General features: G+C 42.7%; 1 protein-coding gene across 2 annotated transcripts in view; it reads left to right on the forward strand.

Moving 5' to 3' along the window:
- The window catches only part of TMEM150B (transmembrane protein 150B), a 54,880-nt gene extending 50,781 nt beyond the window's left edge, over positions 1-4,099 (forward strand). For both annotated transcript variants that reach the window (XM_083161727.1, XM_083161726.1), the window contains 3 exons: positions 1,056-1,183; positions 2,364-2,541; positions 3,713-4,099. In XM_083161727.1, the coding sequence (XP_083017853.1) occupies positions 1,056-1,183; positions 2,364-2,541; positions 3,713-3,909 (503 nt within the window). In that variant the 3' untranslated portion in view covers positions 3,910-4,099. The remainder of the gene's footprint in view (positions 1-1,055; positions 1,184-2,363; positions 2,542-3,712) is intronic.
- The last annotated feature ends 9,636 nt before the right edge of the window (positions 4,100-13,735 follow it).

Consider the following 13,735-nt stretch of genomic DNA (forward strand, 5'->3'; position numbering starts at 1 on the left):
ATTGCCTATCATCTATACCGTGGGTTCTCAAAATACTCTAAGCTCTGGGACCCCGTCAGACAATAACAATTTTTACAGCACCCCAGTAAGTTACCACAGAATGGCTGCCACATGTGTGGTTGCCAAACTAATGTGTAAATAAGGAGACACACACCCAGAACTGTAAAACTTTAATAAGCGGCCCTTTTACTCTGTAATTACATTCTCACATACTTATCTGCTCCAGTCACTGCTCACTCAGCACTGACAGCTGCCTGTAGTATAGCGGAGACAGAGACCCTGTGACATACAGTAATTGTACTGGATGCGAATTGTAATGTGCGATTTTTTTTCAATTGCCAAAAAGTGCGATTTATTTCGTAATTCGCACACTATTGCATTTGCGATATTTGTAAAAAGTGCGAATTTGCACATTTTTTTTACCCTAAAATCACAAAAGTCACAAAATTGCACCCTATTACATTCCCCCCTATGGGTCTGATTCATGTTTGTAAGTAAAGCAAAAAAAAAACAGCAATATGGAACAGACCAAGGGACGCAAATACATCAATAAAACTGTCTGCTTTGCCGTTTGAACCCACCCATGCTCCCAAATATGGGTTTGCCCAGTTGCTTCATTTTTGCTTTACTTGCAAACATGAGCCAAGCCCAAAGTATACACAGACTCTGATAAATAACATTATTTTGGGTTGTTAACTTCAAAGGATATTTAATAGGCTTTCATAACACACATTAAAAGCATTGGAATAAGACCCCATGCATACCTCCCAACATGACCCTCTCCAGGAGGGACACATTGCTCTGCTCCTGCACTTTCTTTTTAATGAATGATTGACATCACCTGTGTTATACAGATTGATAAGAAAGGCGTTTTACCACAGGTGATGGCAATCATACATTAAGAGGGAAGTCCAGGAACAGAGCATTGTGTCCCTCCTGGAGAGGGACATGTTGGTAGGTGTGCTCATGATATGGGGCCCAGCGTCAGAAGATTTTTTATATATAGTATGTTTCAATGTTTCCTAAATCTGACCATGTTCTTTGTGGCATTTTAGTGATCTGGATCTCCGCCATACGGTTTCAACAAATCCGAGACTATGGCTGCCACTCTCATCTAAATTCCTTCGGCCTGGCACTGGGATTTATTTGTGCTTTGGGAACTTCCATCGTTGGTAATTTTCAGGTGTGTCATACAGCAAAAGCTAATGGGCCAGTTTGATCCAGTGATACAAAATTGTGATGTCTTTGTAACATTATATATAGAGCAAGCCATATGTTGCTATGGTGGTATCTAACCGATAGACACAACAGACCCCAGTCATCCAGCCACACTGCATGTAAGCTCCAAGGGTGCACAATTATAACAGGTACATAGAACACTCAAATACAAAAGAGGTACCTCAATATATAAGTGTCATGATTTAAAGTTTGAGGAACACCTATTTACCTTATAGATGATTCTCCAGGCTTGCTCAGAGACCGCTGTCCTCAGGAGGGTCACTGCGCTCCAGTGTCTGATCGGTGCTGAGTGCACGTGGTAACAGGCTCCCATGAAGTCATCCTAGTGGGGGTTGTTTGTTCGTGTCTGCGGCCTAGTCAGCGTGGCACTCAGCGCTAGTCTCCCACTCCAGCACAGGCCGCAGGCCTGTCCACGCAGATATATATACTGTATATATATTTTTTTTAACAGTTTGTTATATAGCGCAGCATATTCCGTTGTGCTTTACAAAAGGAGACAATGATACAACAGGGTATTTACAGACAGACAAAAGGTAGGAGGGCCCTGCTCGCAAGCTTACAATCTATAGGGAAATAGGCATTGATACATAAGGATAGATACTGTATTCTTTATTGCATCGATTCCACCAGAATGCAAGGTTCCGTAACTGGCCCTGGAATTTGATAAGCTTGCCTGAAGAGATGAGTTTTCAGATACATCACAGTGGTTTACCCACCCCCATGATGTTAATGTGCGAGTTGCAATGTGTGATGTACAGATGGAGCACCTCTCAACCAGCACTGGGGCTCACCAGAATGCCCCCGATGGCGAGCCGATGCTCCATCTGACTGGGACGCGCGAGCGTCCCACATGCACGTGTGTCCCAGTTTTCGGGCAGCAGGGGATCCATCTCTACCCATCTCCGCTTCAGAGAGATGGGCAGGGTTAGGGCGGGAAGAGGGGAGGTGGGATCGTACGGCAGGGACCAGTGGCGAAGTGGTGGGGACCGGTTGGGAGCTCCTGTGAGTTGCGTCCCCTTCCGGCAAACCCACCGCCAGCCCTTGCAAGAGTGAAGGGCGCATCATCTGTATAACACTATTTGCCAGTTCCTATAATTACACTTCTTGTTGTTTTTTTTACGCAGCAATCGATCCAATTACAAACACACCTTACTGGAGCATTTATGGCATTTTTCATCGGCAACATCTACTTCTGGGTACAAACAGCGCTGACCTACAAGGTGGAACCCAGGCACGGTGGTTGTTGGATAGGACCACTTAGATTCATCCTGTGTGTGGCTACCTCAGCACTGCTCTTAATGTGTATCCTTACCAGTAACAAGGCAATGTATAGAATAGAATAGAATCAACTTTATTGGCCATGTATGCTTGTGCACAATTCAGGCCTAATTCAGGTTGGCTCACCAAGCAGTGGTCTTTCAGTGCTTAGCAAGCACCTTAACACCGCCTGCCGAACGCCTCCCCCGGCACATGAATCCCTTCGCTGCCGTTCCAACAGATGTGATCACTAACACATCCCCGCGGCCGCTAGCAGCAGAAATCATTCGATGGCCACCGACCATGCTACCATTATATACTGGTATTGGGATAGATTGTATGAAGACAAAAGTTCCTACAGTATTTCTCTAAGGTCTGTAAATAGTGCAGTATAGCGATCGTCACAGCAATGCATATAGCTGTGTACAATCTCTCATCCAATTTGCCAGGTTATTTCCTTTAGACATAGGGGTAAATCTACTAAAGCTTCTAAAAATGAAAAGAGATGAAGTTGCCCGTAGCAACCAATCAGATAGAGAAATTATAGACAGAATCTGATTGGTTTCTATGGGCAACATCACCTCTTTTCACTCTCATTCATCATTGTCCCCTGGGTATGTACAAGCTTATTGGCTTGCTTGGTAATGAACCAGATTACTCCAAGCATCCAGATTCTAAATACCAGAATTAAATTAAATGAAATTAAAACTGCTTTATAGAGATACCCCAAGGTTATTCTCTTCAATCACAGCCTTGGCATTCACAGGATCTCGTCTTGCCTCAGTGACACCAGCAATCACCGCTGCACCCACAGTTCCCAGGGGAGATCTCACAAGACCTTTCTCGTCTCCAACTCCAACAGCACCAGAAAGCGCTCCCATCCCAGCACAAACTATTGTGCCGGCACTGCATCCCGCCTCCAGGCTGCAGCCTAATAAGCCTATTGGTTATTCAGGCCCTGCCATAGATACAGTATATACACCACCACAATTTATATATATATATATATATATATATATATAAATTGTAGGGTCTCTTCACTCACTAAATTAACTGATTTTAATAAATAGTGGAGATTTAGTTCATATATATATATATATATATATATATATATATATATATATATATATATATATATATATATAATATGACTGATTAATATCTCCTATATACTGTAATATATTATTCTTTATTATTCCTTAGCCAGATATAACAGTTATTGCATTCGCAATCAAGAGTATGAGGTCCCTAGCTGCCATTTGTGAGTGGATTTTGGCCATGATTTTATTTTTGCAATATGGACTTTTCTGCGTTGAGTTTTGGTATCTTGAAGGACACTTTTTCCATGTGAAGAAAAGGAGAGTGGCTATTCCAAATGAAATTCAGGCTTCCACTATCACCCTGAGCCTTTAAATACCCAGCGCTGCAGAGAAGTACATTAGGTGGCATTAAAGACTGTTGTGCCACCATGGCTCATATCCAGGGCATTGTATCAGACATCAGACTTCTATCAAGTTTGGTTGTCTAACAGCTATGAATGTGGCCTCCAATCAGACCTCGAGGTGGGACATACAGTAGGAGCAAGTTTCATCTTTGCTCCTTTGGCCATGGCTAGCCATGGCTATTCTATTGTTCTCAGCTGCAATACGTATTGTATTGCAGTTGAGAACAATAGATTAGCCATGGCTAGCCATGGCTAGCCCTGCCCAAAGGAGCAAAGATGAAACTTACTCCTACTGTAGCATGAATACGAGCACTTTGGCCTGCTGACACAGCCATTAAAAGACCTCAGTATTATACTGTGAAATATTGGTGCCAAACACATTTCAATGCAATAATAAATTATAAAAGAAACTAAACATATTGAGCAGATTTACTAAGCCTTAGAGTGAGAGAAAGTGGAGAGAGATAAAGTATCCACCAATCAGCTTCTATTTGTAATTTTTGAAGTACAACCTGTACATAGGAGCCAATTGTCTGGTTCTTTATCTCTTTCCAGTTTATCACTCCCCAAGGCAGGCCTAGCCAACCTATGGCTCTTCAGCTGCGGTGAAAGTACACATGATCCCAGCATGCATTGCAACTGTTTATTCATGCTGTCCAACCCTGACCCCTCCCCCGGCACACCCTGCCACCGCCGAGCACTCCCCCATCTCTGGGCCGCTCAGGAGCACTCATGGGGTGGGAGCACGGGGGCGTTCATGTGGTCGCGCACCCTAACACCCGAGCGTGCCCTCCCCCGAGCGGCCCTGAACTCCAGCAAACAGCCGAAGCATTCTGTAGCAGCCTCAGAGGAGCAGGGGCTGCTGCAGAAATCGGTGGCTGCAGCAGCTGGCCTTCAGAGGTGAGTATTTCTGGTGCAGGACAAACTTGCCCTGGTAAGTTTGTCCTGCCCCAGGAAAAGCCACCACTCAAGGGGTTAAAGAAAATACACCAATTTTCCACTGTCAATTCCTGGTTTAAAACACTCCAGACTATTTGCAATATGATCTACATGGTGTTAGCTACAGAATTACCAATACTGTACTGTACAATTCATTGAACCAAGATGCTAATCATCAAACCTAAAGGCAGTATTAACTTCACAGTATATATTTCAACTAGATAAAGATCACTGTGCCAGAGCCCTCGTTCTCTATGCGCATGTGTGTTTCTTCAAATACTGAAATAAATATGGTGGTTCCAACCAGGAGCACTGAAAAATGGTTCTTACACACAGACACTAACCACCGGCACACCTTCCCACTTGTAGTTCTACAACGGCTCCAGTACTACAGGTTGACCAGGCCTGGTCTATGATTCCTATATCTGGCCCCAAACTTGCTCAGCCTGATGCCAATATTCTTTTATTTGGATAAAGACATTTTCTGAATTCAGAAGAAGACCAGAGGAAAACAGTGGCTACCCACATGATTCAGTATTCCGGTACTTATGTAATATCTGTGCTCCCGTTTTTCTTATGAGACCGCGGCCGCTGGCCACGCTTCGGGCGCGGTGGCTCGCTGCGCTCGCCACACTATGTAAAATCAACTCCATGCGTAGTTGGATAGTAGGAGTATGAAAAAATAAATGGGGTGCATTTAACATGGGAGCCCAGATAATACATAAGTACCAGTATTCCCAGGTCAAAGCATAAATTAAGCAAAAGTTGTGTTAACCTCTTAAAATTAGTGATATTTTAGTCATTAATGTCTGCCGTGATTTCTAGAAAAAATACCTTACACTTTTTATGAGTCTATTTTATTATTATGATGGTTGCTTCCCGGTCTCAGCAGCCTGGTAATTACATACAGGCTGGATGAGGTCTATGAACACCAAATCAGGCTTAAGGAGACATTTCATGGTTCTTTGGTGAGGAAACAGTTGCTATGCAGGGAAAATAATGACATTTATTAACTCTTTTTAAAAACTGGAAAAGGATGGCAACATGATACCAACAATTGTCATAATGCGCCTGAAGTAGCCAAGTGGCCAAGATGGTCTTCATTTATCGCTCCTATTAAACTGGAGGGTACACCGGCTAGTTATGGGTAGTATCTACTGGGTGTTGGCTTTTACATGGAGTGGGTGTATGTTGGATTACACCACTACATGTGTAGTGGTGTAATCAGTTTATTCTGAGTCTGTCACATTGGCATCGCCTATTCCCTTTGGCGATTATGACCTACCTACTAGCTTCCGTTAATGCAAGAGACCACCCGGGTATGTCATACATCCATGCAGCCATATCTGGAATACCATCCTGTATAACCTTCTGAGTACAGTACTACTGTATCTTTGCTAAACTGCTGGAACCAGTTAGTTCAGCCATCTCTGAGCAGCCACCATTAAGACAATGGGCGAGATGCAGGAAAGGTCTAAACGTTGCCAAATATCCAAAAATGCTGCTTTCTGAGGTTTGGACGTAGCTCCCATATGCACCAAGCCAAGAACGCGGTACATTCCGGGGCTTGGATGCAGTGGGAGTTGTGGGTAGTTGTGGAACTACATATCCCAGCATGCTTTGCAATAGTTTTAGCATTCCCTAATAGCAAAACTGTGGTAAGGCATGATGGGATTTGTAATTTCACAGCTGGAGGGCATACGTTAGGAGCCATTATTAATGTCTGAGTGGTAATAACCTCGTTATCCCTGCTGGAAGTTGGGCTGGATCTGTCACAGCTGTGTTAATCATCTGAGCCCTTCATAAGGCTTTCTGGCCATCACTACCCTGCCAGTTATAGTTCTCAGTTCCTAGTTCTTAGTTGCATTTCTGTTTGTCTAAGTTCCTACTTCCTAGTGGAGTTCTCTCTAGCCTTGTTTGTATCCTGTCACAGTCCTGCTACTGTCCTGTGTACTGTGGCAAAGCAGTCCTGCTGAGCGTCCTAAGCCCCAAGCCTGGCTTGTGCTGCAGTGTTCGTGTTCCTGGTCACAGTCAGCAGTCCTGTCTGCCTGCGGTGCAGTCTCCTGAGATCTGCCATCATTCCATCATTACCATCATTCCAGATAAGTCAGGGGCTTCCCCTGCAGCTGCTTCGTTTATCATTATATTGTATGGTACCATCTCTGCATTGTTGCTGCAGCTCGCACTGGGGGTCAGGTTTTCCTTCTAGGGGTCATTCCTTCCCTGTGCAGTAGTCTGGAGTTATATTGTGTATTTACCACCTTAGTGCATTGTTGCACCTGCATTTTTGTAGACTCTGGGGGTTCCCCATCCTGTGTGTCTCTTTAGTCAGCTTTCCTCTTGCACTCTCCTCGCCTTGGCGGACACGTTGTTCCATGTAAGGCCTGGCAACATTGGGGTTGGAGCTGGCATAACCAGCTCCTTCGAATGCGGTTGTTATAGGTGAAGACTAGCACCGCACGTGTCCGTCAACGACAAGGTGAGGCAACAGAGTTAGAGGTTAGGTTTGGTGGTAAAAGAGGGGGAAAAAAGGGGTAGAAGGAACTTAATCGCACAGGATAGAATATTAATGTCAATGTAGATTTGAATGAGGCCCCCTATATAGGTGATCTACTTGGATGTATATATCATGGTAGGGGTGTGCTACCACTGGACACTGGTCAGAGACTAGAATATGTACAGGAAAAGGAGTGTCACTGTGTGGTGCACCAAGAGAATTTACAGTAAAATATAACCTTTATTGTTTAATTGGTAAAAAGCATTAGCGAGATAAAAGGACACAATACATACAAATACAAACATTGAACATGTGAAAATAAAAAGGATATTACTATCCTCACTACGTGGGACTCCACTATTCCACTTCAAAGGATTCTTAGTTATCACTGTAATAGTGTCAATTCAAATGTGTATAATTTGTTGCAGTTTATTAGTAAGTATGAGAGTGGTGGCACCTGATAAGGTTAATTGGTAACAGATCGTCTGTGCAATAGCTCAGACTGCTATATGTCAGCTAAGTCTGAAAAAGACCAACGGTCCTCTATTTCAACAGAAGAATGTTATATTGGAAAGTGATGTTACACACCAAGCAACCACTGCACCATGGCTAGTGGATTCTATTACTGCGTGGTGTGCTGCGTCTGATGTGGTCAGTACGCAATCACAGGCTGGGCTAACCGCTCAAGGCCAGCCGGTCTGTCAGCTTCGTGGCTGACCGAGATAGTCGGCAGTGAACGCCGCTCGGTCTGTCACCGTGTCTGTGCTGAGGATCGCGGTGCAGACGTCAGACACCGTGCACCCAGCACCCGCACGCGATGGTATGGCTGACCAAGTCCGGTCAGGTACCACTACGTATTACAGTCTTTCACAACAATTTTAAATACACATTAATAAATTAGGGGAAGGGAAAGTGGAGTCAAAACCACGAAGTGTGCGGTCGGCGCACGCTTCGCTATGAAGAAGCTCCATAGCGAAGCGTGCGCCGACCGCACACTTCGTGGTTTTGACTCCACTTTCCCTTCCCCTAATTTATTAATGTGTATTTAAAATTGTTGTGAAAGACTGTAATACGTAGTGGTACCTGACCGGACTTGGTCAGCCATACCATCGCGTGCGGGTGCTGGGTGCACGGTGTCTGACGTCTGCACCGCGATCCTCAGCACAGACACGGTGACAGACCGAGCGGCGTTCACTGCCGACTATCTCGGTCAGCCACGAAGCTGACAGACCGGCTGGCCTTGAGCGGTTAGCCCAGCCTGTGATTGCGTACTGACCACATCAGACGCAGCACACCACGCAGTAATAGAATCCACTAGCCATGGTGCAGTGGTTGCTTGGTGTGTAACATCACTTTCCAATATAACATTCTTCTGTTGAAATAGAGGACCGTTGGTCTTTTTCAGACTTAGCTGACATATAGCAGTCTGAGCTATTGCACAGACGATCTGTTACCAATTAACCTTATCAGGTGCCACCACTCTCATACTTACTAATAAACTGCAACAAATTATACACATTTGAATTGACACTATTACAGTGATAACTAAGAATCCTTTGAAGTGGAATAGTGGAGTCCCACGTAGTGAGGATAGTAATATCCTTTTTATTTTCACATGTTCAATGTTTGTATTTGTATGTATTGTGTCCTTTTATCTCGCTAATGCTTTTTACCAATTAAACAATAAAGGTTATATTTTACTGTAAATTCTCTTGGTGCACCACACAGTGACACTCCTTTTCCTGTACATATTCTAGGTTTGGTGGTACCCTCCAGAGTCCTAACAGCATAGTTTGGATATGCCTGACCTAACCCCTATTATGCAGCTGTTACATGTTTGGAGAAAAAGAAGAAATCACATATATACAGTATACATTCAATTGGGATCATCAGTACACGTCCGTGCCTCTAGGTGTCACCTTCACAATCTCTCCAACATGCTTTTGCAAAATAGGCAAGTATGTGTTTGGGGTTTTCTTGCTTTTCTATAACCAGACCTTCTTTTTTCCCCCAGTTCTTTCATATTTTCAGCAGAAGATTTGACCTCCTCCGAGACCCAAACTCAAATACATTAACAACAAACTACCAGGAAGACGTTTTTTCTTATTTTTACCATTTGTAATTGGTTTTAGAGCATAGTTTAAACTTAAGAGATAAAACAGAGTTCAAAAGAAAATACAGACTAAAAATAAAACAGAAATGATCAAGTAAAATCCACAGGGGTGGAGCCGGTGACAAAAAAAAGAAAAACAGGAACAGAAATAGTAACAACAGAGTGTCCTGTTGAGGAGAATATCTGAATGTCTCCCCTTAGAAAACACATTCTCAATAATCAGCAGAGTTTTATGGGTCGAGGGATGACAGTCAAAGGGGTGGAAGACAGAAATGAGGGAAGATGGGAGATTTACATACATTTCATCTGGAGTAATGTGCACGCCAGCATGCATTGTACAGTAGCTCACAAAGAACTCTCTTCAAAGGCTGCATTACACCCCAAAGTGCAGGTCTCTTTGCTCCTGATCAAATTTACGTGACTCCTGACTTTGGCGTTTAATGCATTCAATGTCCGGTTTGTCATACTAACACAGGATACATATAGAACATTGCTTTGCATACCCCCCTCCCCCCCAGCCTCTACCGTAATATTGGTTGTTGAACCAATCTGGTACAAAAAAAAAAATAACAACAGTTGAGAGGAGGAATGTAAGGAATAATCAAACATAATAGTCAAATGACATCAAGTTAAACAAGTGCAACATTCCCTTTAGTATTACCTAGACTTGGAATTTTGTTCATGTACCGTGTTTAAACAGTAGATTTCAGGGAGCAAATAAAACAACCCCAAGAAAAAAAGTCCATTCTTCATTTTATTATATTATAACTTTGGTATTTAGTTGTTGTTTTCCGGGTCTAAAACAACAGGTCAAAGGACATGTGAGATTGAGAACCATATTTTTTCAAAAAGGGAAGAAATTAAAATTGAACAATAATTGGCTTTGCAACTTAACATTTCCTCCAGTTGACGCGTCCAGGGCTGTCGCTACCTTAAGGCAAACCTAGGTCGTTATTTAGAGCGTCTATGGTTAGGGGCCGTTTAAAACTGTTACATAAAGTGATTAATCCAATGATTTAATGCCCCAGTGTAGAGCGTTGAATGTTGATATGAAGAAGTAGCCAGCACCTTTTACTTATGAAGCTGTTGGCGGTTGTTCTTCTATATATATGTGATATATGTGATGGGCTGGGGGTGTGATATTTGGCCAATAGCCACACTCCCAGTCTGAGGAGCTGAACATGTCATCTGAATCTACCACTTACCTAGGTTAGAAGCAGTTGGCGGAGTTGCCTTGGTCATAGGCATTTCATAACGTAGCTCCTTCAGTATAGATTAATACATACAGATGGAGCGCCTCTCATTTATTGCTGGGAATCGCCAGAATGCCCCCGCTGGCGATCATCGGCAGAGAGGAGCTCCATCTGACTGGGATGAACAAGCATCTCACACGCATGCACGTCCCAATATTTTGGTGGCGGGGACAGAATCCCTGCCTGTCTACACTTCAGGGAGATGAGCATGGTTAGGAGGGGTGCAGGGGGTTGGGGGCACTGAAGGGGGAGCAGCGTGAAAGTGGCAGAGGGCGGTGGTGGACTCTGTCAGAAGGAGATGCACAAGCATCGAGCGCACTAGCGCACATCCCCTTCCGGCGGTTGGCTAGACGAGAGGCGCTACATCTGTAGATCAAGTAATTTCTTGTATGTGTGTTCTATCCTTCCTTCAGGTTATATGTGTTTGCAGTGTATTCTATTAAGATGTTTTTCCCACTGGACTGCTTAGTAGTTGTACTACTGTAGGTGTGGTGGAACTTTTGACTGTCTCCCGTGATTTAACTAAATAGCCCATAGCACAGTTTAGGAATAATGGATAAGAGCCGAGCCAGAGGTAAGAACTCTGTGGCTCTCCAGTGTTTGGCCGGATACAAGTCCCAGAAGCCTAGTAGTAGGTGATCCATAGTATGCTCCAGACAAATCACAACTGACACAATTTACCTTACTTCTAAGAAGTGTAGATATGGGATTATTGGTGAATACACAGATTTAAGCATAAATAAGTGAAAATGGTGATCAGGTGGCTAACACACTCCTACCCTAATAGCTAGCTGTAGGTTTGTAGCAGCTTTCCTTCATATAGGCTGAGTAGAATAAATTATGTCCATAGGGCACAGAATATAATACCACTTGATGGAGGAAAACTCAGGTCACCTTTCATCCCTCTATGAGGCTATGGCAAGCTGTGATTATTCAGCTGTTGCTAAACCAAACCATCTAGCGGTCTGCCAGGGTTGCCTAAGTTTGCTACAATGGCTTATTTCACCTTCAAAGAATCACAACATACAACAACCAAATCTGTTTTTTGCCGACATAGGAAAAATGTAACTGAATTTAGTAGACGTCACTTTCTGGGCACAGAAGAACCATTGTACTATTGTTAATCTTCTACAAACAGGTGCTATGTCTGATAGTAGGAAACATCCAATCAGCAGCAAGAGAGTCAGACAAGATGGCCAACAATCTATTTTACTTGTACTAAGCTGCTCATCTGCAAAACAGATGGAACTCGCTTAGTGTTTAGCTGAATCTGTAAAATGTATGGCTTAAGAAGTCAATTTTAAACTGTTTAGATTAGATCTTATTAATGTAATTTGCTGCTGCAGAAATTATTTTTTCCATTTAAGTTAAAGTACGCTCAGTCAATCTTTGACTTTTAGGCTGTCTTCAGCATTCAGATTTTAATTAAAAATTCCTTTCCCATGAGCTTAAATTTGTATTAAACTCTGACAGAAATTCTTGAGTTCATAATGTTACTCTGGATTTTACTCTACAAAATGTTGGTGTACAGATGTGTCCTCGTACATCTACCCTTGATAGGATATGCACCACAAGATGCCTTGTGGGATCTCTAATTACTCTTATTCACATTGCTATATGACTAGGATCCACAAGCAGCTTCTACTGATTAATAGTTTATGTGCCATTTTCTCTCTCTCAGCTGTTTCTGCATATGAATTGCTATGTCACAGTGTTTCCCAGAAAAGTCTTGCAGCATATATTGTACATTTTAATGAACAGAAGCTGCTTGTGCATCCTAGTCACATAGCGCTGTGAATAAGATGCATTTTAATGGTTACACAAAAAGACCCTCGGCTCTACCAAGTCGCGCCACTAGAGCGGCTGTTTAACACGGCTGCAGCAAGGATGTAGGAGGACACATCTGGTAATGTAATAATAGTTTGCGAGTAGACAACATTCCCGAGATTTCATCGATTTAGCCTCTAGATTTAAATATGCAATAATTTAAAAGGCAAAACCTAACCTTTAGCCTTTTAAAATATTATTACTTTACTATTAGGCATAACCGTCCATGTGAACCATCGCTTGTACCATTGGTGGTTTACTTTAATAGTATGAAAACATCAACATTCAATCCATCAATGGTTTTACTCAACTATGGTCACCCCTGTACTACTTCTATCCGGGTCAAGTACCAGTCAGAAGTGGGGGTTGGGCTTTGTGGGTTACAGCTATTCTCCATGTCCCAGTGACATGGAAAAAAGTAAAACAACATTGGGAGGCTATGTGCCATTGTGGGCTGGGAACCATTGGATTTGCCATTGATAGCAAAAGCCATGTACTATGAATGGTTAACCATGGCCAACCCTAATTACATTTCCTCTTCTGTTTTTAAAGTTGAGTTAATTGGATGGCGATTCTGAGATTTTAGGGAGATGATACCAAAATGATATAAAAAAAACTAAGTAACCAACTACTTTTTAAAGTGGCCATACTGTATAAGCATTTACATTACTGGCCAGTCCTGCTATCAACATCAGTGTGTATTGGTAGCGATGGAAACCTTGGTGCATATTGGTAGCGTTGGAAACCTCTGTATTTGCTAGTTGTGCTTGAACACTCACTGTTTATTGGTAATGGTGGAAACCTCATTGTGTATTGGTAACATTGGAAATCTCATTGTTGACTAATAGCTTTGGAAACTTCAGTGTGTATTTGTAGCATTAGAAACCCCATAGTGTGTTAGTAACATTGGAAAACTATTTGTATACTAGTAGCATTAAAAACCGCAAAATGTACTAGTAGAGTTGGAGACCTTAGTGTATACTGGTAGCTTTGGAAATCTTTGGAAATTTATTTTGGTAGTGTTGGAAACCTCAGTGTGTATTGGTAAATTGGAAAACTTGGACATTGGTGTGTGTGTGTGTGCTGGTAGCATTGGAAACATCAATGTAGGAAACACACCAATTGGTATCATTGGAATCCTGGTGTGTATTGGAAGTGTTGGAAAC

The sequence above is a fragment of the Crinia signifera genome, chromosome 19 (genome assembly GCF_055691185.1).
Source record: "Crinia signifera chromosome 19, ASM5569118v1, whole genome shotgun sequence".
NCBI lineage: Eukaryota > Metazoa > Chordata > Amphibia > Anura > Myobatrachidae > Crinia > Crinia signifera.